Genomic DNA, 27,004 nt, shown 5'->3' on the forward strand with positions numbered 1-27,004 from the left:
CTGCTTAGGGAAGATTAATTTTTTTATTCTTTAATCAAATATAAACCAACCCATAAATTTTTTAAACTGCCTGGCCATTTAGGAGTTAAGCTCCAATTTTAATTAAAAAGTCTGGTCTTAATGTTAAATTACGGTAGAATACAAGTCAGGCACAAAATTTTCCTTCAAGAAAGTCAGCATTGCCCAGAATTCACAAATAACCTGGAAATAATGGGAACAGACTTTCAGAAGTCTCATTCCTCTTTAGATAGGTGGAAACTATTTCCACTTACAGCAAGAATGGAGCTGGCCTACACATAATTTGTTCTTCCTACATTGCATTTTTAAAAAATAAGTCAAAATAAAATTAAAGGATATCTACAGTTATAACTAAGTGATATTAGTATGTAGTACAAAAGGAAAAATGTGTCAACTTAGTTTTGACGTCTAATTAGTCAACTATTCTTGCATTTTTTTCTATCTTACCACTGGAATTCTTTGGCTCCTCAAAATCAATGCTGTTTTCATTAAATCTAGAGATACTGCTCTGATGTTCTGCACACACTGTATTTCCACAAATTGGATAATTTTGGACTCATGATACTTTAACAGAATCTGAGGATTAAATAAAATGAGAAGATTAATGCATGAAGCACAAGGCAACGCTTCATTAGTTGCAGTAACACAGCAACACGTGACTTGCAGCATGGAAAAATACTTCAAAGCAACCAAGTTCTACAGATGGCTCAGGTCTCCCCAAATGCAAAGGTGTCTTGCCCAGACTCATCCAATCCCTCTGACGAGCTCTTCATCCAACTTCAGAACCCCTGAATTCACTAGCACATAGGCCAGCCTCACTAGCCTACCCAGGAAGCTGACAGATGGAAGTTACCACTAACTTCTGCCACACCACAGGCTCACCATTAAGCCTTGACCTGCTTGGACTGCAGGACTGCATCCTGCCTCCATCTGAAGGATCTTTCAGACAGAGAACAGAAGTTACTTTGAACAGTCTTTGAATATCTGTCTTGGAAAAAGTCACGCAAGTTATAAAAAACAAACTGGTATCTGTTCACTTATAATAGCCTTTTCGGGAGAGCAACAATGACACACTGTCTTCTAGACTACTTCGTTTCAACATGCTTTTGACAACACCATCTCATGTAAGCTACTTAGAAACTTCAATCTATTCTCTTTCTTGCAGTCAGTACAAGCCTCCATTTTGTGTGCAGCATATCCCCAAGGAGATGCAGGATTATTTGCTTATTGCTGATGATCACCTGGGCAAAAGTCCTACAAGCTTGATAACTACCCACAAGTAAGGCAGGTGCCACTTTGTGCAAATCAAACATTTCCCTGTGCATAAAGCAAGTTACTTCTCGAGCTGGCTATATGCCTTGACAAATACGGGATCCTAACTGTACTGCAGGCATTTGCATGAATAAAACATTGCTGTGCAACAACAGTTAAGAACAGGTATGATGCATTAAATTTTGATTTCGATGCAATGTAAAAAGAGCCTAAAATGTCTGTGAAGGCATTTCCCCATGGCCATGCATCAGGATGCCAGCAGCACTCAGTAAGTTAAGTATTAATTCCTCAGCTTGATAAGAGATGGGCTTTGGCCTCAGTAACACCTAAATTCACAGGGATATACATTTTTTCTATGTTATATATTATTATTACTCTTACCACCACCTTGGGCCACCACCTTCAGCTAGAATAAGGAAGCATAATGGAAGAGATCCCTTTGCCCCCGGCACTTCAGAAAACTCTACATGAGTATATTCCAGAAGTACAACTGGCTATAAGACTTCCCACAACTTTGAAGGCATGGAATGTGATATTTATTCCTTTTTCCTCTTCCTCTGAAAACCCTGCCCAGGGTTTCTGGAAACAGACACACCTGTAATGCTTATTTGCTCAGCAAAATCTTAACCTCTCTAAGAATGAAACACATACTATGTGCTATTTATTTAGCACTGTTAGAAAACTGTTAAATACATTATGGCACAACACAAAGTACATCTATTTTAGTTTTGAATAATGTCAGAAACTAAGAGCTAAACTCACTAAAGAACTTGCATGTATTTTTTGCCTCTTGTCATATCACTAACGTGAGGGAAGTGGATGCTGAAAATAGAAAACATCAGTATTGCTGACTCGCAAACAAAGAGGAAGGTTATAGATGTACTCCAGAATCAACCTTTTCTCAGATAGGCTCCAAACGAGCACAAAAGCAGAGGCTGAGTGTTGTCACACAGATAGAGAAAAACACCCTTGTAACAGGCTCAACAAGAGATCCGACCTACAGTATATAGGCCGCAGATTACAGGAATTATATTTGCTTAATACCATATTAGAAATAACTTCTGCTGAAAAACTTCTTGGTGAGGAAAAGAAAAGCACTCTAAAATCCTTGGTGTAGTGCTCATATCAAGACTTAAAGTTTTTTTTTGGTTTTGAATATGTGAGAAAGTTACATACAGATTTCTTCATCTTTCAACTTTGAGAAAATTCTCTACCTGCACATTTTCTCCCCCCAAAAGTGAGCACTTCATATAGCTGCTTCCCGCTCCTCAAGCCTTCAATTTCTAGTGGTCAAGTTAAAATAACTGAGTCCTTATGAGCATCCAGCTCCAGCCATACCAACACATCAAAACAACAATTTAATCTTTGACTCCTCTTCCTGTGTATCTGATGTCCCATTTGTTTCCTGCCTTCCTCTATCATTGTTGCTCAAAATATAAGCAAAGCAACTTGGCTGGAAATGCCTTTGAGGGCGTATCTTCTGCCAGGTAGCTTCAAGGAAAATGTAAACTACTTCTGTTCTGCAGGATACAATTTTCAGAGAGGATGTAACAGCTATTGAGCTACCGCTACACGTGAACTTTGCCATTTACCATTTGAGTTGAACAAGAGTTATTGACAATGACTTCAACAAAGGATGCTTGTGTATAATCATAGAAGACAAGTGCAGTTTGAACTATAACAATTTATAAATAACTCCTCCAAATTCTAGAAAGGAGATTTTACTGCTTAATGCACAAAGGCCCAGTGAAAATAAATCTAGTAGTCAGTAGAAATACCTTCCTATGCACACCTTGCTCTGCACAGATGAAAAAGCACAATGCTTAAGTTATGAAATGTCCTCTCCTGAAATAAAAAAAAAAAAAAAAACCACGCAAATTTGATGATTAGCCTAAATTGACACTACCTACCCTTAGAAGAGATACAGACCAGGCAGTGGAAATACCAGCTTAAGTATCCTCATGAAGGGCATCTTAGATAGACCTCAGGCAGACAACAGGAGGCTCTGCCCATGCTCGGAGCCAAGCTGAGGCCGCATGACCACGTTACTGCAGTATTACTGCACTTTTATGTACTACACACTTCTCACAGGGACTTACAGCCTGAGCCTCCAGCATAGCACGATCACACCAATCTTGATTAACTGAGAATACTGCCAGATCATGCAGCTGCCTGCTTGGATATATGAGAGATCTAACCAAAGTCTTCCAGTATGTACTAATCCTGACACAGAAGTCCTTGAGAAGTGAGGATATAGGTCTGCTCCAGCCCTGATAGACTCCTTGGTGCCTGTGAAAAAAGCACTACACATGAGAATTAGATCCAATACTGTAGACTTATCCAGTATTTATTGCAAGCACATAACTCAAGTTTCTCAGGACCTTTCACGTACTTGATATGATGTGTGTGGATGCATCATGTTGAATCAGGTTCCAACATACATTGTTAACTAAGGAGCAAATACACATCGATAAATTGAAGATTTCAGTTATTTTCCTTTAGTAAGAACATCAAAAAAGCAAAAAGATCAAAACATCCTTTATAGTCAGTATGGATGTAAGCTGTAGGTAGACAAGGAAAAAGGGATGAGAGGCCACACATTTCATCATCTTGTTCCAAGACTTATCTGCATAATTACAGAGAATTTTAAACCAGAGCTGGTTAGATAATCTTAGTTTGAGGCAACATACATTTATTTTAAAGTACCACTATATCTTAACTAATTATCACAAATAACATGATCTATAATACAGAGCTGTTACAATAGAACTCTTAGTGTTCCAGCTCTATAGTTAAGTATTTTTGGTGAGGTTATGAACAGTAGAACATACATTAATTATTTTGCATCTAAAACATGAATCACAGTGTAAAGATTACGTGCCATATGGTTATATATAACAAGTCTCATTGTGCACAAATGATCACTGACACTTTTTAACCATTTATCCAGCTTTCAAGATGCAATAAATTAGATATTGGCATTTTAGATATTAGATATTGACAGTCATGGTGTAAAATGTCTAATACAGCAACTAAGAATTCTTACTTCATGTGAACAGGGACCATTTATATTTATCTCTAGTACAGAAAGCATCCAAATACTCTTGTAACATTTTATGGAGGCACAAAAAATATCATGCAGCAGAAACGTCATGGTTTTGTGCTTAGTGATGTTTTCTTCTATTAGTATCTAGTGCTAAATCCTGAGAAGTCAAGCTTGGAAATCTCCTTTTCATTGGAAAAATTTGTTCGATCTATGCGAGAACTTGGGCTTCCAACTTTACTCAGCCAGGATTTCCTGCAAGAAAAGTGAGAAGGTTAGCATATAAAAAAGTAAGAAGGTTAGCATATAAAGAATATGTTTAGTTCTTCTCTGTTTTCTCTCCTTTTCTCATTTAAAAGAAAAAAAACTATTTAAGTTGTATCAATATGTCAAGAAGCTATTACAGAATATTACATAAAAACACATATGACTAAAGGCTAAAGCAGATTTACTTCAATAATCCTTTTTAAGTGCTTATTAATAGCATTAAAATAGATATGTATTAGCTTTACAGATTCACGTCTATACTTTTAGCAAGGACCTAAAAACCCTTCTAATTGAAAAATATGATGAAGAAAGAATTCTAATAGCCAGTTTACCCTTTCCTGACAACTAAAAGAAATGGAAACTGAAACAAAAATGAGAAAGTTCAAAACCAGCAAAAAGACATAAAGCAAACAAAAAAAATCAAAATGATGTCACAAAGCAATACTACATTATAATAATAGTGAATTTTATGCAGGCATTCTTCATTCTTATGTGGTGATTTTGCAGGTATTTGCATTACAATCCAATCTTTAATTATGCTGGTGCTTGCCTTCTTCCACAGCACACTAGAAAATAGTACTGAACACAGATTACCATAAGGTAATCAAGGCTGGAAGCTGACAGCGCAATGGCTGCTCCTACACACACACCCACTATATTTGTATCCTGCAGTAATTTGTGAATTCACAGTAGTGACAAACTATTGTATGATAAAAGGAGGTGCACAAACACTTGAAGTGCAGCAGACGACACTGCTTCCAGAGAGATTTATTTACAAAAAATACTTAATCAGTATCTTCTGTTGTACTAAAGTCTCAGAACTAGGAAAGAGAAAGTATTTTAGTGTACCATATTTAAGGAGAAATATTTCCACACAACTACTTTTTATAATTCTAATGATGCATAAACTGGTATAGATACCTAACTGTGATTAGTATTAAAAAATATATCATTATTCATTTAAATTTCAATTTGAAGACCATAAAAGTTATGTCTTAACAGCTATGTTAATTAATCCATTGAAAAAAAATCACACTGAGCATTGTAAAATGCAATGTTCTTGCAGTGAGACTTAATTTTGATGACTTTATAATGAAAATTGTGCCTAGAGATTGCTTGTCGTAAGCCAGTAAATAAAACACACCTGAGATACAGAAATGTATCTTGTTAGAGACCCTATGTGGCAAGAGGGTTTTTTTGGTTGGTTGGGGGTTTTTTGTTGTTGTGGGGGTTTTTTTTAAGCCAATTTCTGACACAATGTACCACTGCAAAACATCTCAACTGTCTTAGCTGGTTATCAGAGACAAGTAATTTTCTCCAAACTGTGCTAGTCCTTCGTAAGATTGGTCTCATCACTAGCACGGACAGTTCCAAACCTGTATTCAGGACCTATGCAACTAACCTTGGTCTTGAAACTCCACGCACAGTCTCTTGATTATGAAGAAGTATATATCCTTAATACTTTTTTAAGAAAGCAGGTATGTCCTAGTACTCATGTATTTTGAAATATAACCCTAGGAATATGCTTGGTGGATTATAGACTTGCAGTGCCAAAAGAGCTATGTGAGCCCCTTCCTATTTGATTGCTAAAACAGAGGCTCTGTATGGAAAGACTGCCTAGCAAACACAAACCAGGTGTGGGTATCTCATGTTCAAAGTGTGACAAGCCTTAATTTAGTATACAGCAATTAAAATAATAAATATTTGTCAGATGTTTACACATCTTCACACCTCTTGTTCTTTGCTTCAGGTTGTAAACAACCTCCCTTCTCGCCTGTTTTAGGAGATGAAGCCTTTCCAGTAAGGAGTATAACACAGGAATAGGAGTACATGAGTGAAACAGAAGAACCCAACTTTCCACTCTGCACTGGAACCCTAAAGGCAGACCACATATTTCAACAGAAGGAAAGCAGCCTAGTAATAGACCAGTCCATTTTGCTCCATATTATGAAAAATCTGAAAAGCCCCTTGTTTATTTAGCAGAAAAGTAGTTAAGTGAGAAAAAAGAACATGTATTTGAAATACTGAATTACTTAAAACAAATCTGAATTATTTTTAGAAGACTAATGTGATATCCACAAGTGAACAGACTTTGTTTCTTCTCATTTTAAAGGTGAGCTTGTCCTAGACAAAACCAAGAGACATATATTCCTTGCCCAGCCTTCACAACTGTACATAAGACCAAAATTCATCCATGGCTGCTTCCAATTCCCAAGTTCCACTGCATGAAGAAAGTAACTCTGCAAACTTTGCACAGAGCAAACTTTATTTGTTGTCAGCTCCGTATACTCACATGAATAAGGATAAAGCACAAATTCTGAAAATCCAATTAAACAATCCAGCTCCATGGAAACTCTTTATAGGATGCATGCATTTTACTCCTTATTTAATGCAGGAGGTAGGGAAGGAAGTGTTACAGAACTGCTCCCTACCTACCTGTGATTTACATGACTACAGGGGCTCAGTTCTTCACTAAGATGCTAATACTTTGCAAGAGGACTTCATTGATCTTCCCTCACTTTGCTCAAGTGACAAACCATTCACTGAACACTATGAAGCAGCATGTTTTTTGCAAGCTAAGAAAGGAGGAAATCAGTATTTGCTAAAAGCAGTAGACAGTTATAGCTGTTTCCTCATTTATCTACAGAGCAGAAAATGTCATCTCTAATATCTTTGGTAAGGGTAGTATAGAAAAGGTTCTGTATCCTCCTCTTGCTTCACTCAGCCTTCTTAACTTTCTTTCACATGCCATGAATTTCAGATCACCCAATGTGTGCAAGAGATTAGCTGCAATTACTAGCACTTGGAGTTTTAGCTTGCCATTTATAGCATCCATTTTAAAATTCACTGCTGCTACCCATTTCTCTTCAGAAGTGAGAAAGCCTCCACCTTCGCTTGTCATATGGGGTATGTCTGAATCAAACAAGGACATTCCTTTAGTCTGTGACAGGACAGTATATAGCTTACTCTTCAATTTTAAAGGATGTATTTCTAAAGCTACACTGCTTCAATGAGTTTGGAACAAGAGCTAATCTCCAAACAGGCATTTCCTACCATGTTTTATTTCTCAAGTACTGCATGGCCATGCAACCACTCTTGGCCATGCTCCAATCGCACTGTTCAAAACCAAACTGGCAGTGTGGGGACTAGATAGACTCAGACACACTTTAATCACAGATTTACAAGTTATACAACCTCCCTGTCCAGGGGAGAACCCAGGCAGGCCAGCGCCCTAGGGTCTCTCCTCAGGGTGTGCAGCTCTCCTAGCACCCTCCTCCCGCCCTCTGCCACAGGGCTAAGAACACCCAGCTGATTGGTTCATTCAGACAGGCGGCACCTGACAATTGGCTGTTGCTGGTGTGCGCTGCCCACCTCCTTCTGGAAGCTTCTCCACAGCCTCACAGCCAGTAACCACCCCTCACCCCCCAGATGTCCCCCACAACCAGGCCCCATCCACCCCAACTGCCACATCTGGGCAGGGCTGCTCACAAAAATACCCCAAAACAAACCGAAACAGCATTCCCAAGCACATTTGACACTCCAGGCACTGTTAGCAAAGCCACTCAGAGCACACTGATTTTCTCACCGTTCTGGGTTTTAGTTCCTCGGCCCAGTTAGGACAGCCTGCCTGAAACAGCTTCCTGGCTGAGCTTAAACACACACTTTCTCTATCCCCATATTCATGGTGGCTTACTCGTAGGAGTTTAGAACAACTGGATCCATCATTCTTTTCCTTTTATCATTTCATTAACTAAAATGAACCTTGCTCAGTGACTCTGGCTTGTTACCTAGGCAACTGGGCTCTTTCTGCTCAACGTATTATTGGAAAACAACATCTAAAGAGCTGGGTTTGCACCATCCCGATTTAGATCCTCACAGAAATTGCCTGGCTGTGTACAGTATTTCAAGCAGGCATCTGTCTTGCAAAATGAGGCACACATGCCTACCTGCTAACTAATCGGAATGAAACCTGACCAGGTCAAATCTGAAGAGTTCTCTGGAAATGTTATTTAAGGAGCCTTGCCTCCTCTGTAATACAAGATAACACTAGCACAGCCCTAAAAAGCACCACACTTTGAATACTACAGGCAGAACAGTAACTTTGATTTCCCCGAATAACCTCTCCTTTTTTTTAAACTGAAGCCTATGTTATAAAACAGATTTCTCTAAAATAAATGGCTCGGTTGGCACTATTCTCTGACTGAAATATCTTTGTACTTTGATAAGGAAAAAGTAACTTTGATACAGGAAGAAACAGGCCTTTCCGCACCTTTACACAGCAGGCATGCCAAACAAGCATATAAACAAACAATGCATTTTTCCTGTGCTAGACTCTGTATTGAATCATTGATACACATGGGATGCTTCTGCAATAGTTCATTTACTGTATACAAAAAGCCGAAATATTTTATCCTGAGATTGGAGCAATTTACAGTTTATAGTGCTAGAAATGGACCTGAAAATTACCTACAGCATTAATACTTGGTGAGCTAGGCACAGTTCAGGAACGTGTTTGTTTCTCCTCACCTTAACCACAGTGTCACTTACAGTGGAACAAAAGAAATGTGTACTTTTATTTAGAGGGAGAGAAAATAAAGGCACTGGCTTATTTACACTTTATTTCCCTTTGTTTAAGATAAAATACTGAAGAGTATGTTGTTTTTTGAAGATTGTATTTACATCTGTGACAGCATATAGACTAGGATTGCAAATATTTATAAAATACCTCCAAAATGTTGTTGTATTCTGAAACAATACTGTCAAGTTTTCATAAATCCTGATATTTAAATGTTTGCAGAAGAAATGTGGAATTCTTTTTCATTGGTGTCTGGCTTCTGAGCTTTTGGGAAGAACTTTAGCCATGGTTTTCAAGCTTTTCTCTAGAATCATAAGGGCTAGCAATATTTTACCTAAAACCTTTGTTTTTATAAACCTGAAATTCACATCTAGGTAAAGCGTCTAGTAGCCTATATAGTAAAAACATCTCTCAGCTTACTGTAGAGCCATTCCGTTGTCCCTACAGCTCTGCTCCTGCTGCAGAAGCCTAATAGTAAAATAGGAATCTGGAAACAAAATATATAAGGTTCCATGTTGTGAAAAAACTAGCAGGAAGGATAAAAAACTTAGTAACAAAAGTGTTTGAAAACAGTTTTGTTTGACATGATTTGAATCATAGTGTGGCCTGAAAAAAACATATTTAGCATTTTAACTTTAGCAAAAGCAATCAATGCCTTAGTAAGGTGGAGAAAACAGGTTCTGAAGAAAATACATGAGGGATCCTGGGGAGAATCCTGGGAAGAATTACTAATATTTTCGTGCAGGATAAGGTCAAGAGGACTCAAGCAATGTGTATAGTCAACTTGCTCCTACTGGCCTTCATCCTCTCTTCCTTGTAATTTTTTAGCTCTCAAAACTAGTCTGTAGCTTGGAGTAAAAACCTGAAGCCACCTGACCCAAAAAGCTGCTGCCTGTAGAGAGCTCTGCTCAAGGGACCTCCAAGCTGCCATGGAAACTGCTGCAATCGCCCCCGGCAAAGGGTGATTTTTAGACTGTTGTGCCTGCTGCTTGATATACCACCAAAATCACTGCTGGCAGCAGTCCACACTAGGTCAGGATCAAACGTCTGCACTTAATTGCATGTCCATGCCGTTTGCATATACATACCTGCAAAAGGAAGGAGGCAAGCAGTAGAGGGAAAACAAGGCAAAGTGCAAGGGAGGGGAATTTTAGCACATTTATTAGGATGACCCCACCACAGTCCACCGAATCAAAGCCAAGTGACAGGCTACTTCAGAGGATTAAAACAAAAAAAAAAAAAAGAGAAAGCCACCAATAGTCTAAGGATACAGGCCAACATGTGGGTGGGCTAGAAATGAAGCAACCTGCTCAGGTGTAGGCACGGTGCCCCAGAATAGAGCTGGAGCCTGGAGGTGCAGGGAGGACTGCACCACTGCTACTGCCTGTTAACTAGCTGCTCAGGGCACTATGACAACAGGAATTTCTTGGCCTGTTGGATATTTAGCAGAAGTTCTGTAACTGTTTTAGAAAGGAAGAAAGATATTTAATCAAAACTAGTGTTTGGCTTTGTATTTTTAAACACAGCTGTCAGACAAATGTTGTTAATTTGTTTATATTTCTTCCTTTTCTGTCAAACCCTGCTGCACTCAAGGCCAGCGTTTCTCTAGAGAATACATGATGAGCTTTTCTTTGAGGTACTATTTGAAAGTAACATCAACAGCAAGGGCACATTAGCAGAATCTGATATATTAAAGGTATTGTGTGACAAGATGGAATAAGCTTCAAATACATATTTTGGTGTCACATTTCTATTTATAAACCTGAGAAAAATTACTTGTATGTTAATCTTCATCACATTGTGTATGTTATCAGCAAGATTTTTTAATGTAAAAATGATCATTAGTAGTTTGCATTAGCACAGAATTTGACTCTAAGTACCTCAAATTTACTTTGTTATTCATATCTGATCTATGTTAAATGCCTTCACATCTTAATTTAAAGAGGAGGAATTATCCCAGAATGAATGAAACCAAGTATGAAGTTGTTTTGTTCTTGTATACAATGAAAAGATCTGTTCTGCATTTTCCTATTAATTTTGGTCAACTTCAAGTAGAATTTAATAATTTACTTAAACATGGGATCATAAGAAGTGTATTTTTATTAAAAAGTTATCAGAATATGTCTCTTTAAACCATGTTAGGCAAGTCACATTTGGCTTCTTTCATAGATCTTATCAGAAAAAACTAAGCAATGTTGCAGAAATTTGTTCCAACAATGAAGAGTAAAGAAGAAAATGAAAAGTAAAACCAAATTCAGCCATTTCAGTAACTCAAAACAGCTTTTATGTCCACACTGACCTACAGAAAGTACAAGGCAAAAGAGAATTTCCTATTAAGCTTGTGTCCTATCTTCCCAAAGCAATAAACATACCAGAGAGCCACAAGCAGCAAAAAGGCCTATTGTATTTTTTCCTTGTAATACATCTGCCTCTACAGGGTACGATTTGGCTCACAAGGCAGACTAGGAATTTTGGCTAACCCTACTCCACTGCACAGAATGCAATTGAAAGTTATTTCTCATTCCACATCTATTAAATCTAAGGAAACAGGAAGCTTAGATGAGGAGGAACTGTTGCTGTTAGTGTAACAACTCAGGCTTCTGGAAAAGAAAAGCTAGTTCTAACACTTAGAAACTGGTTAGCACCCATCACCCACATAAACTATATTTAAAACAAATGGCTGTATTAAAGTTGAACAAAGAGAAAAGTACTATTGCCTCTGACCATCAATTTTGTACCTAAGAATATTAATTAAACCCTTACCTTGGCTATTTCAAAGCAACCCTATTGGAAGACCATAATGAATCATGACACTTTGGCCAATTCAGTTTTACTTAAAATCCATTTCATTATAGAGCCTGGTAAAACAGCCACTACAGTAAAGGGACCCCAGTTACAGCCATCCAGTTGGAGAATTCATATCAAACCACCATGCATCCACAGTCCAAGAAAGCATTCAAATAAGATAGAAAACTGCAGATGACAAATGCAATCAAGAATTTGAAAGACAACACTTTTCTGTTCTCTGGTAATGAGGTTCAGCAAGGGAGAAAGACATAAAACCATATGAGGACCAATCGCCATAACTACCATGCTTCCTGTATCCTCTATGTGATTCTCAGAAGACAGATTTACACAAAAAAATACAGATTAATTTATTATGCAATAACTAAAAACAATGCCACACCAAAACACAGTGAATTCCTTCAAGCATCACTGGGATTCTTACTATTTTCCTCAAAAGTCTCCCTTACTTTGCAAGTACTTGGGATACCTAAAAGACTGAAAACCAGGAAGACTCACTGAGAAGTTGCAAACTGGCCCTTTCCAATTTTAAAAAACTAGAGATCTTAAAAGGGAAGCATCACCATTTTTAAAGCATTATGTTATAGAGCACTGTGCAAGTCTGAGTGAGAATATTGAATATTTCCAGCATTGCAGTGACTGTACATGAATTTACCTTTCCCTAGAATACCATTGTTTGAATACTGCAGGTTGGCTCACTTCAAAACGTGCATGAGTGACTTGTTTCTATCAAAGTACCTTATATAAGCATCCACATGTGAGCACGGATTAGGTAGTTAGTCATCCAGCTGTTCCTCATGCTGAAGTGCATGTAGAATTGCTTTCGTATGCACAGAATATCTGCCTGCCCATTTTTACAGTGAAAACAAAACCCACTCCTCAGATTATCACAAAAATCTCAGCCAAAACAATTTAAAGCTGAAATACTTACTTCGATATGTTGGCATTTCACATACATTTTCTTCTTACTCTTAGGCCAACTGATTAATATATGTTGGGACTTAAAAATTACCTTTAAAGAAAGGATAACAGCAACACATATGGTGTCTAGCCTCTATAGAAGTAGATGCTGTTGACAGAAAAATATGCAACAACAGAGAATTTTATTTTTATCTATAGCTTGCAAAAGTGTTTTTAAATTTTCTTATTAAGCATTCAGCTAGTGGAGCTCCATTTTTTCAACTGACTTTACACTACATGATTTAATATGGTAATTTAAATTGCACACTTTCAAAGGAAGCAGCTACACCCATCTTTTTAACCTGCAATCTCAAGGAGGTTTTTTTAAAGCAACTGTGATATGAAATAGTAGACATTTTAGTATATTAATTAAAAGATCAGGAAAATGTTTTAATAATGTTATGCTAGAGAGCACAACTGTTCAGAAAAACACTAAGTAGATTATACTAGCTAATAGTCTACTTAAATTTTACACAATGAGAAAATTTGGACTTTGTCAAGACTTACTGTCATAATGCCGTATTTTTTTTTTTTTTACATTATAAATATCGCTACAATAAGGAGGAAGCAAAAGATTAACATAAGGATACGTTACAACTATTACATTCTTTATTCAACAAGAGCTATTTATGGTTTCCCGCACACCAGAACACGCTTGAGGTGAACCCAGCATAGTATGTTTACAAGGAAGGTAACATTGTACCCATGGTATACAAGATGTATATACAATATTCCCCAGAAATAAAATCCCTTTTGCAATTGATTAGATTTGTTACCAAGAACTAGGATTTGTTGTTACATATTTATTGTTTCCATAAACAACAGAAACAGATCTTGTATTTAAAAGCAGTCATATACTTCCCAAAGTCTAGCCTGTCTCATCTGCCTTGAGGCAAGTCTCCAGACACAGCAAACAGCCTAAGGCAGCAGAGGCACAAAAGTGAGATGTGCCAAGCCTCTGGCATGCTGTCCCTTACGGAAGGGCAGGCAGACTTTATGGAAGTGACGTCTTCCATATTGCCACATCCCAAAGAGTTGTATTTTATTTAAAGTAAGAAAATTATTTTCATTCTTTAACATATTACTTCTTTATGATGTTTTTCTTATGACTTCATATACATTAAAAATACCATTCTTGAAAGACCTAATATAAAGATTGTTTTTCTCTACTGGCTTTATAAGTTCCATAAATTTATCATTTCACTTGGGGGCACTTTGGTTTTAAGTCCATAAATGCCACAGGCCATCTTTGTAGGTGGGTATTAAATATATCATCTAAAGCAGCCTTTCAAGTCATGATCCCAAACTACTCCCATAGGAGGTGTCTTAGATATACCAGCTGAGATCTTGAATAAGAGAACCAAAAATAATTTTCTGCCATAGGCTACTTGATTTCCTATATGTCTACATTATTCAAATCAGCTTTGTAACATCTCTAATTGTTAGGATTTATACTTTCTATTAATATCACGAAAAGCTCGATAGGAAAAAAAGAAAAAGACCAATTCATGTGAGCTGCAACAGTGCTGTAAGCACACTATGGTAAAGTCCATTTCTGTGGTGTATAAGCTGTCATGAATATACTCACTTAGTAGAAATAAACACACTTAACATCAAAGCTCCAAGCTATTTAAGGAAGCTATCAGAGCATGAACATGTATTTTGGTTCAATGCTTCTTTGTATAAAAAAATTGTTCTTTTAAACAAGGCTTTTAATATTTATTGAAATAAGATCTGATACATGTTGTTTGCTATTCAGTGGTTCCTGTGCTGTACATATTTTTATTAAACCTGATTTTCAGACTATTTCTGTAAAAAATTTTTCCTGTTTATCTGCAGCAGTGATAAAATGAATCAAGAAATAGAGATTTCTTTCTGGAAAAAACTCTGTCTTTTTCCTACAAAAATAAGCCCAGACTGGAAATCCTAAACTATTACCTTCTCTAGTCAACTATGGTACATCCTGCTTAAAGGTACCACTTAGAGAAAGCAAACCAGCAGATTTACTGATTTTTTTTTTTTTTTTTAATTATTATTATGAGGATAATGGACTTGATCTTTCCTCCTAAACTTTCCATTAGTTTTGGACATCTTCCTGCTGACTCATTAGAATCTGCCCTTTAGCAGTACATTTTTTTGTTATTGAGAGCTTCAGACTTCAAAAACTAGAATAAAAGCAGAATTCTACTGAAGACAGCATCTTATTTCTAGTGAAGTCAACAGTAACACTTCTAGTGAGTACAGTGAGAAACTTGACCTCTGTTTTTATGAAAATTAAACAAAGATCTACGACTACTTACAAGAAACAAACACCTGAAAAAGGCGTAAACCAAGGAAACCATCTTTGGAAGATGATTGGCCCATACTATTTTCAAGTATTCCTTCCAAAGAGGCATTGTTAACTATTTATGAGCATCTTGTCTTGCACAATGGAAAATTTTTATTTTGTCACTTATGCTTCATGTGATGTAAGCTGCCAGAGCAGAAATGTGCATCAGGAGGCAAGTCTGGAAAAAAGGTGTTTTGGGTCAACTTGTTAACAGGCCCACTTCTCTAAATGTGCAGTGAGCTGGGCAGTATTCTCCACTGCAAAGAATTTCCATTTTAGAAAATATATTTATCTCTTTTTTAGGATAACTTCATATTCCTTTGACATGGGTAACACCTAGCTAAATCTGAGTTTCTCTTCAATATTTTCTAGTCCAAATAAACTTGTTTGGTTTTCATTTAATTGTTTAAAAACACATTTTCAGAAGGACTATGGGCAATGAGCTAATAATGCATGCTTTAATAATGAAACACTAAGACATTTCAAAAATAAGCAGTAAGAGTTAGGTGAAATCAGCTCTCTGCATTTTTAATGTATATAATTGAGCATATAAACTATTAGATTTTCAAGAGCATTGCTCACGCAATGCCACCTAACTACTGTCTCTCACAAAGGTAGATTATAACAGCAGAGTAAGTGTAATATGTTGTAATTTCTTAATATACAAAGGGTTTTGAAATTGTGTGAAATGCTTGGTAAGAAGAGGATTACTGGCAAAGTATAAATATGTTCCTAAACTCATAAATCTTCCCATTTTTTCATCTTTCCCTCAAGCTTCAGGGGCTGTCAAAAAGTATCAAACATCTCATTTGTTTTCTGTAATTTATTCCATTTCTTTCTTTCCCTTCCCCCTTTTTTGAAATTTTATTCTGCCTGGACAGTTAAAGCAGACAGATCTGTTTCTGATCACTTTCACACTATAGACTGCTGCTAGGGACTATGTAGGTTTTGTAATGTGAATTAAGAACTACAAAAAAATCCCAGAAACGCACTAATTTCACTAGCAGCTAATTTTACCGAAATTTGTTATGTACAAATACTTCATTAATATATGCTTGACAAACCTGGGTTTTATAGCTAATTACCAGTGCCTCATTAATGCACAAAAAGATGAGTAGTGAATGCTACCAGGCTAGCCATGACTCACCACTTTGAAACAAATTTTGTTTTCCACTACAAAGCTTGCATGCACCCCACAGAAAGGGCTTTCCAACAGAATTCATGGAAATGGGATAATTCACTGGTATAGTCACAGATGCTCAGCTGCATTACGTCTTTCCTGACTCAGTATTTCCTGTGATGGTCATGGTGTGATGGTGATCACCTGTGGGCAGGTTTTGGCCCTTTCCTTGTTAACTATAACATTCCTGACTCAACTGTGCTAAGCTGCACTAAATTAAGAAGGGATTCAGCAATACAGTCCAAAGTTAATACTTTCTTAAAGTGAAGAAGTAACTAAAGTATTTAAAATAACTAATTTCAGAATAAACTTTGAATTACTTGGTACTTCAAGTGACAAAGATTTCCAAGGGCAGAGAGTTGAAATGCTGGCATTAATGACTGGCAGGTTTCCTAGAATAAAACCTCTCGGAAGGCACGCACTCATGCTCTTTGAATTTGCTCACAAAGGTTTGTTTGGCCATTTACAAGTGCACAGAGAATAAAAGATGTTTTCCTTTTTTGCAACACCAAGACCTTAGAAGCAAAACAAAACTATTAATTTAGGACAAAGAGTTATGCAAGCTTACAAACATAAGCAGTGTATGATTAGGGGGAGCTGTTATAAAATAATAATTTTGCAGAATTGTCAGAACAGTTCATGTCATCATGCACTTTATAAAAACAAGAGTATGCTCCAGCTTCCTTGTTGTCCAGAAAAAATACTCCAAACACTATATAAATCATATCGGTTAAATACGAACTTCACATTACAACAGCTGCAATGAAACTCAGGATGAAAAGGGTGGCTAGACCACAGATTTGGCTGCAGATAAAGACACTAAAAGCCTTCAGGAATTCGAATGCCCATTCTGAGATAAGCAAGGCCTGATTTTTAAGAATATTTATGATTATATGACAAATTTCATGACCAAATAAATGTAACTGAGATCAGAAAGGAGCTCAGTGCACATCACTTCTGCAAGTCACATTCCAGGGTCTCAAACTGGGTACCAGTAAAAGGAGAAAAACAGAGATCACATACGAAAAGCCTACTCTAAATTACTTAACTGGCACCATGGTGGAAATCTATGGCAGAAGTAGAGAAATCCCCACCGTTCAGAGCAGTGTTTAATGGTCTTAGTTGATCACCCTTCTTTTCTTCCTGTCTTATTCACTGATAAGGCTGGTGAAGACAGAAGGCATGACCAGTAGCTACAAGTCCTTCTACTATACAAAGCCCACTGCCTTCTCTGAACAAGCTTTCCCTGGACACTGAACAATGCAGTGGTTCTATGAAAAATGTGGTTGTGATGCTATAACTGAACCCTGGACAGATACACATAAGCAGAATGAATTACAACTGAATAAGTCTCAGACAAACACTTAATTTCACCATTTCTCCTAACCCTGCAGGTTGCATCCCCACCACCAATACCCCCCTTTCTTCCCTCAGTACATAACTTGGGAATAACTTCACCCCTGTAGAAGTCCTCTGCTACGCCACCTGTACTAGGTAAGATAATGCACTCTTATTTGTCTTTTTACTACTAGTCACTCCTTTTGGAACAATGCTGCTTCCAGTGAAGGGAGATGACCATACCAGAGCACTCTCTGTAGGAAAAGAGCCCAGTTGTGTGAATTTCTCACCCTGCTAAAATCCCTGAAGTCTTTCCAATGGCACAGAATCAGAATTTCATCCTTTATACCTCTAACAAGCAGGTGTGATCACCATTTTGTTCAACATATTACGGAAATAGAAGAAATGCAAAGTAAAATTTTCATTTCTGACATCATACTGAATCATTCTCCTGTATTTGGAGAAATTATTAACTTAGTATTCTATGAGAATTTTCATTAAAAAACACACATGCAAATATGTCTGAAGTAACACAACTGCTAGTACTCTGTAAATAGAGGTATAGATACAGCCTACATGGGGCAAAACCTGCATTATACATAGTGTAGACGAGAATATATAAAGAGCTAGATCCTTACTATAACACTTCTAGATAGAACATATTCTCAGATATATGTAGGTTTCCAATTCAAAAGACCTGCATTTTCAAAGATTATGGTCAGTCAAAACATACTTCAAACTCTTGAATACCAATGCTATCTTAACCACCAGAGGACATTTTCCTTTTGGACACACATACCAAACTACACACTAAATTATTTAGGAGCACCAAACAACTCCAGGAGACTGGAAATCCTGGTACTCAGAAGTCAATAGATGTCAAAACTCAGTCATCAAGGACTTCTGCTAGCAATTCATTAGACAGTGAATACTTCTAATGCTGATTCTAAGAATTAAACATATATAATGTCATAAACAATCCAGTACACAGTTGTCGACTCAGGGAATTTAGCCACAGAACTTTCATTAAAGTAAAACATATGTCTAACTCTCCTGCACTTCTGTGAAATTCTCAGTGTATACTGTGTAGCATCAATAAAGCAACAACACTGTACTGCAAGTTAAAAATTCCCACATTTAACTTGGCTCTCCTGTTCCTTCATTACAGGACACAAATACAGCATTTCAAGTAGAAAAGCTGTAAAAGTTATTATGAAAGTGCCTGCAAGTAGAAAATGTATCTCTACTCTTATTAGAGAACAACTTTGTTGTTACAATATAAAGCAGCAAAAAAGATTTTTATTGAATTAAAACAGTACATCCGTTTTGGCTTTAAACTTAATACAGGATGTTGCAGTCTTGCCTACATATTTTTTGGTTTACTTAAACAATGGAAACAAGAGTTCATAATGTTCATAATTCAAGTATTGACAGATTTTTTACTGCTATGGTACAAATAATTCTATTCTTTCATTCTCCTTTGCTTTAATGACAGAAACCACCTTTATTCCTTCTTGCAAGTTTGCTTATTTATCCATATATTCTGATACAGTATGTAGAAAAATACTACCACATTTTCTTAATTTTTTATCCCCCAAAATAGATAAAACTCCACATTTCAGCTTTAAAATAATTATTTCCACCCCATTTTTGTTTGAATTGTTGGACCTTTTTCATGACTCAGCTTTCCAAAACTGGAAGACAAAGCCCCAAAATTCATAAATAGTGAAGGGTCCATTTCTTATTTCAGCTGCCAACAGTGCTTCATCTTCAAGACATGTTAAAAATCAGTTCAGTGAAGGTCTATGAAAGCTAACCACCCACTTAAATAGCTTCCTATTCAGGATATTCACTTATAAGAATTTAACCCAAGAGCCTGATCCATTACAAATATACCCAAAACAACTGGTAAGCATATCTCAATATAACTAACTCAAGGATTAAGTATAATAGCTTATGAAATCTGGATTTAGCTTCTCGGGCAAAGGAATCCAGTATGAACTTGAAGAGGCAACACCCTTCTTAATCCAGACAAAAAGCAACATGATTACGGTTGATATTCAGAATATTTAACTAAATATTACTATCTACTGCTTTGCCTTGCTCTTACAGCAGCAGTAAAATGATAAAAACAAAGCCAGAAAAACCCTGCCCAACTAATCAAATTGTAATTAATGGTAGAGAAAAAAACCTTAAGACTCCTCTCCATACATTCAAACCTGAGTTACAGTGCTGGGCCTATCTGCTGCTCCTTCACTGTGTCTGGAGACAGAGAAAGTTCACTCCAAATTGCTAGAGCAGATTCTCTCCAAAACCACAGCACCGATGTATCCAAAAGGCTGGATGGCATCCAAGAACTGGATGAAGGGATGACAGTTTCTTACCTTTCACAAAATGCAGAACATTGATTTTATTAGGATAAAAAGTAATGCGTTTTTCCCAGACATACAATTGATACACCACTGGTATGACCAGCAAATACCAAGTAGGAAACAGACAAAACCCTGAAGCAACAGGGCACTTGGTGGAAAATAGTAACTTTTTCTTTTCCTTAAACATGTACACAACACTTACTGACAAGATTAAGAAAAAATACAGTGGGAAAAAAAAAAGTAACAGGGAGAACGCTAAGCAGAACAAATTACCGGAACAGAAAACTATGCATAAACAATTCAGGCCTTGATCTCTATGTATAGTTTTAATACAATTATATTTACTATGAGCATATGGGACAAAAATGGTTACATGACTGTAGTTTTAACAAACCATAAACAGTTCAAAGTTGCTACGTTTAAACAGAACAGCCACACAATTCTGATAGAAATCTGGCTGGGCACCAGCCCCAAACATAGACATAGGTGCTAAAGGGGATGCAAAGAGCACTTAATTCAGAATAATGGGTAGCTTTCCAATTCATTTATATGTGGAAAAATCTTTTTGTCCCTCCAGTTCTTCCTCCATCTCTATTACTGTTACTCTCACAAATCAAGGCTACCTTGCCACATATACACTTCATCATGCAGCTTGAGCACTGTGAACACAGCTTTTAACTTATGTTGCTTGCCATTAGCTCCACAAGAAAGTTCTGACAGTCAAAAATCCCAGATCCTTGCTAGTGCATCAAAGATGCAGCTGGCACAATGTTTCCTTATGAACTATTGGTACTTAGGACAGAATAGAGAACTACTCATCAACAAAAAGCACAGAGGAAAGAAAAGAAGTTGTTTTAAGCAGAATTAAATGCAGCAAAGATAGAGCAAGTAAGTATGAACAATAATTGTGTCCCTAAATATGCACAGTTAAAGACAGAACATCAGCATTCATATCCTCCGGTCTTCACCATTATGCTCAAAAGGGCCACAGTCTGCATGAACATTGGCAGAAGAGTCTATGGAGAATGAGGACACCACTTTAAACCTCCGGATGAGGTTACTCAGTTGCTGGGTACTTTGTAGATGGCAGGAATAAAGGGTGTGCAGTCAAGTCTCACATCATGGTAAAACCTGACACAGAACATCTCCAGTGTATGATGGAAGATCAAGCGACAGGTGAAGATGAACAAGCCTTCACTTTGATCCATACGCTCACAGGTGGAAGTAAGAGAAACAAAGAACTAAGTACACTTTCAAATAAGGACACAAACAGAATCACTCATGTGCTTCTACAGAAATCACTTTGTAGGTTGCTCCAAAGTAACATGCTCTAAAAACTGAGGATTTTTGTATAAAATGTGATAAAGAACACCTAAATCTCTGTTTTATGATCTTACTACGTAACATTCAAATTGCACTCTTTCCTGATACTTTTTTAAAGTAAATTCAGTTTTAAAGAAAATTCCAGGACCCAAGCAATTACTTATTATTTACTGCTCTTCAGCACACCTCAGTGAATTCTGGAAGAGACTGTGTTTGCTAAGGCATACAAAACACTTCCCTTACAGCAAAATTCTTTCAGATAATGAAACTGTTCCACGATAGATGCTGGCTAAAGGATACAAATCATTCCACCTGATCAAAAGAATTTTTTTTAAAGCAAATTATTTTTCATTAATTATTACTTTATGTACATTCACCACTTTTAATAGGTATTTGAGACAAATTTATGTTAAAATAATATACATTCAATAACTATTTTAGCATCAGAATCCAGGCAATACGGTCCACATGACTCTACACTCACCCCATAGGTTAGAAAGAGCTCTCAGAGCAGCGGTGGTTAGCAAAGTTTTTAAATAGGGTTGGTATCGGTCAGCTACAAAGTAAGAGTAATGGCCCTGTTCGGTTCATTGCCTGGGAGTGGTGACTCAGTGTGTAAAGTTGTCTCTTCAACTGATATTAAGACCTATGAAATAACACAAAATAAATGAAGCATAACTATGAAGACTACATTCTACCATACACCTTCCAGGAATCTCTAGTCAAAAAAAGAGGACTTAAGTAAACCACCAAAAAATCCCAAAGCAAGCCTATTTTATAGAAGATCAAAAGTATTTTAAGCTACTAAGTGGAATTAGGCACCAAAAAGGCCTTTTAATATTTTAGAACAGAAATGCTAAAATACTTCCTTTTAAAGAAAATATTTCTGCACAACAATTCCAATCAGAGTTTCAGTTGTACCTGGAAGTACCAGGTATTGCTAGAAATACCTTCTTTAGCTTAAAATTGCCATGATTAATTTCTCACTTCTCTTCCCAGCTAGCCTGCATTCACATCTAGTTTCTATTACATCCTCATACGGTTTGTTCAGGGCACCTGTAATTATGTCAGACTGGTACCTCACGAGTATTTTAAGTATTTAGCTTCGTAATTCTAAATTGTAAAGCAGTCAAGGCAACATCAGTTGGACAGCATTACTGGTCCCTGAAATTACCCCAGCAAGATACACAGATATTTAAGGATGCAGCCAGAGACCTGTGTCACCTATTGTTACATAAACGCCTCTGTCTTTCCCCATCTTTTCACTTACTCTGTTCTATTCATGTCATACATTCCAGTTTGTTCTTTGCAATACAGATCCAATCTGACTTTCTGGTTAAGGATATATTTGGTGAAACTCCAATGTTCTTCATTATAACATAAGATAATGAAAGATGCTGCCACTCAATCGAGACTGCATTCCACTCTCAACTTAAAATTCAATGAATCTTTTTATTCACAAAGTCATACATCCTCCCTAACCTTACAGCTCTTGCACTGTGAGCTGAAAGGATTTTCTGACCTTGTAAGAAAACACATTAATTAACAAGTTAAAGTTAATTGAGTTCTTCAAGAAATTCAGGTCCATCTCACTCTTCATCTGCAATTAACTTCATAATAAAGAAGTACAAATTCTTCAAGCCTCTGCATATTTAAAGTTCTTAAATAATTTTCATATAGGCAACATGAAGAAATTACATTATAAATTGCTGTTGAGGTTTATTATGTAATTATGTGAAGCAGTGTGGCCTGTCTCTTGGCAGTGGGCCCTATCTTGCCTTCACACTCATTCTTTTCCAATGCTGCCTCTAAGGCTTCTCCGTGTCAGCATACGGAGGCAGCGATCACCCAGACACAACTCACTACAATGATAAACCCAGTGCAAACACAAAGTCAGGTGCAACTACACATTTTGGTTGCTCACACCAGAGGTGGTGTATGAATGAAATGCATCAATGAATGAAATGCACTAAATGAAAATCCAGTTTAACTAGCCATGATGCTCTGCGTGGCTTTTCTGTTTTACTGCAATGTTGAATGTATTCTTTCACTTTTTAAACTGTTGTCTAAAAAATATATCAGATCTCCAAATCACTAGAAACATTGGCCAGCTTGGTTCTTCAATGATTTTTGGAATTTTTAATCTCATAAATTTTTTAAAGAAATAGGAAAATGTTGAAAAATAGTTATATTAATGATACAGTACCGATCTGTATTACAAAATTTAAAAAAATTGGGTAATTTATTTTGCCCCAAATAAAGCACTGAAAGCTTTGAAGAATTCAATAGTTAATGCAATTAGTTTAATATGCTTTATAATTGCATTTGAACTTCAAAGTATGTGAACTTGCATTCATTTATTCAGACATACAACAATATTAACTCCAATCCAAACAGGTAGGGGCATGCAAAAAACAATACAATGTTTCTTTAAGAAGAATTTTAACTACATTGGTATACCACTACTAATACACCTGAATTATAACAAGACTCCTGCATGATATTAAGGGCAGTATTACTGTTATTTGAATGCTTTAATCTGACAGAATTAGAGTATAACGCAAGACGCCTTCATGGTGGAAATAATTTGGTTGAATATTTCCAACTAGGGTCAAGTTCATCTTACACAGACACCAATTAAAACATGTTTAAAACACTGCTTGACTAGAAGAAAAAAAAAGTTTTCAAACTCTGGGGTTTAAGCTGGGACATGCTGCAATCAGTAGAGGCAGTTCAGGTGGAGGGCAGCAATACACAATATCTTTGAGATGCCAGAGTGCGCCAGCCCATCGGACAGGCGCTCCTGCCCATGGAAAACCTCCACAGCCATTTACAAGTGGTAACTCTATTTTTGGAATCCAGCCAGGATCGGGATGGCAGAGATGACAAAGCATATCAGCAACAGTATCATACTGAATCACATTTACCTTTGTCAAAAATTTTACACAAGTTGTTAGACCAATTAGCTATTTCAGTGGTATCTAAAAATGTACCGAGCTTCTTTCACAAGAGGCAGAGAAGGTCTGCTACTAAAACTGGAGCTGTAACACAATGAAAGAGGTTAACATAATGAGAAAGGGAGTTACATTGTTACAACCACTGCTACTTTCTCTGTGACTAGAAACTTCAGTGTAACTCACTGAATCCTGCCAATAGCATTCATAACAGCAATTATTTCCACTTCTAAACAGTTACTCAGAGTAAAATACTACTGAAGGTATATAGAAAAAACAGTGGGAGGCAGAGGCTTCTACCTGTACTGCTGCCAGTCTCAAAGGTTTTCCAATCCTCTTAATGGCTCTGCAATGACACGATGGGTGATGCTTTTGTAAATGGTACTTAAGTACTAAAACAAACAGGCTAACTAGAAACAGGGTGGTTACACCTACTTTAGCCAGGAGCAGGGACCAGCAAGAGCAGGTTTGTAGAGTACAACGCTTGGTGCTGAGGACCTGACTTCCATACAGTATTATACCTTTCAGACAGCGTCTTCTCCCCATGCCCCCATGATTTCTTAAATGAAAACAGAAAAAAAAAGAAGAGATACAGCAGAAGCAGGATATAGTATCAGAAAAATTATTAAAACTGATTTTGTAAGTGTTTCTGTTCTTCCTAATACTCCTACCTCTTCAAAAGTAGTACTACTAAATCACTGAAAAATTTCAGGATTCCTCTGGAGTTAAGCATCTCAGTCAGCCACAGACACCTCCATCCAGATTATTCATCCTTAAATAAGTACAGATGTGAGCTAAGACTTGTGTCTCCTGGCTTGTAGGTGAATACCATGTTAAATGGACTTTAAATGCCTCTTGTCATGTTTGCTTCTGTAAGCCTGTGTAGCTCTGCGCTCCACCTAACCTGACCTGTATTTCCCATAACCCCACTCAAGCGATAACCACCAGTGGCATTTGTAATGGATGTGTCTGGTCATGATGGCTGCATCTGTCTCAAAGTGGATTTGGGGGAGACAGATAACAACACAATAGCCAAGGGCCAATTTGAACAATTCATCCACCTAACCACAGTGCTGGTCAATGTCCAACTCAAGCCAAATTTGGAAGAACCTAACACCTCTAGTCAGTAGACAAATATGACTATGAGTCAATTATCTTACTCCATAAATAGTGGATAGCCCAGGGCCCATGGAGCTCTCCTGCACACCAGGATCTCCCCTTGAGTAGGGATGCCTCTCAAGCTTACTCCTCGAGGTTGAGATCTTGCCTCAACAGATTCTCAGTAAGTGATTAATAGCATGCTAAACTTTGAAATCTTAGCAAAGTCATATAAAGGATTGATTGTGCACATATAATCCTTTAGACGTAAACTGTTGACCAAGGCTGGGACTAAATCTGGATCCAGCTGCCCCTAAACTGCCCTCTGAGAAAGGGCAGAACACAATGGGGTCCTTTCTGAACCTCGTGACTCAATGGGAGGGTCTCCCTGACAGTTTTGTCTGACCCTGTCCTCTATGCAGTAAGCATCAAGTGAACCTTGCAATCGAACCTTGTTAAACCACTGTCACACTTACTATCAAACTTTGTTAAATTGCTCTTTTATATCAATAAACATATTGCTACTTCTCTCTTATGAGTGAAGTGCATCACTCCATCCGTGACAGCCTGAAATTGTATTGTTTTGCAAGCACACCACAATATATCACACTGTTCCTCCTTTAATTTAAAGATCTTCATTTCAATAAGACCTTGCAAGAATGGTTTTTTAAAAGAGGCAAAGAGATTAAAAAATAAGCACTGAAACAAGTTTCTCTACATTTTTATGAATTATACATTTTTCTATACAAGACAGTAAACAAGATTAATTGTATGTATGTTTGTAATCAATGTTTTCAGACTTCCAAATGTTTCATACTCAAGCTTCCCTCTCATACTCACTGTTATGATGGCAGTGTTCCTGCTAAGTTTAATTTGGCTCATCTTATATCCCTCAACACGCTCCCTGCTACAGGAATAGAACAAGCAGAACAGAGATGGGGTGACACAAGCACACATCTATGATTCCCTCTAGCTTAGCATTCATATTTTTGCAGCCTCTGTTTTCTAGGAACTAAGAATTTGTTCTTGCAAACAAGTTTTATGCAGCCAACAAGAGACTAGTCACACAAATATTCAGCCATTTTACTAAACTCAGTACCTACAATGTTGAAATAGCAAGACACAGCTATCAACAACAAATATTAATACGTATATTTAAATTACTGTTCAGCAATTCGAAAAAATATTTCTACCTAAGCCTTTCCAACTTCTGCTTCCATGTTGTTGAAATTTCATTTTCAATTAAAGCTGTCAACCAGCTTTAGTGAAATCAAAGATTTTAATTACACTTGGCAATCCCGAAATTGCCATCTTATTTGGAAGAAGTGTTCTTCAATATTAGCCACCAAAAGAAAATTGATATTTAAATTCATCCCTTCTCTCGTGGCATTGACTCCCCTGCAAAGTAGATGGAAAATAGGATTCTTCTAGTGCAGTTGGTGAAAGAAATATCTAGAAGGCAAAAAATA

General features: G+C 37.0%; 1 protein-coding gene across 7 annotated transcripts in view; it reads right to left on the reverse strand.

Moving 5' to 3' along the window:
• Positions 1 to 3,611: 3,611 nt before the first annotated feature.
• ACYP2 (acylphosphatase 2) overlaps positions 3,612 to 27,004 on the reverse strand; it is a 47,107-nt gene continuing 23,714 nt past the window's right edge. For 2 of the 7 annotated variants that reach the window (XM_030023377.2, XM_030023372.2), the window contains exons 4-6: positions 24,873 to 24,996; positions 24,738 to 24,783; positions 4,525 to 4,588 (exon numbers count right to left, since the gene is read on the reverse strand). In XM_030023377.2, the coding sequence (XP_029879237.1) occupies positions 24,775 to 24,783; positions 24,873 to 24,996 (133 nt within the window). In that variant the 3' untranslated portion in view covers positions 4,525 to 4,588; positions 24,738 to 24,774. Of the gene's footprint in view, positions 4,589 to 19,136; positions 22,130 to 24,737; positions 24,784 to 24,872; positions 24,997 to 27,004 lie in introns of those variants that run through there. The other 5 variants (XM_030023375.2, XM_030023374.2, XR_003924719.2 and 2 more) reach the window with 3 other exon arrangements.

The sequence above is a fragment of the Aquila chrysaetos genome, chromosome 8 (assembly GCF_900496995.4).
Source record: "Aquila chrysaetos chrysaetos chromosome 8, bAquChr1.4, whole genome shotgun sequence".
Taxonomy (NCBI): domain Eukaryota; kingdom Metazoa; phylum Chordata; class Aves; order Accipitriformes; family Accipitridae; genus Aquila; species Aquila chrysaetos.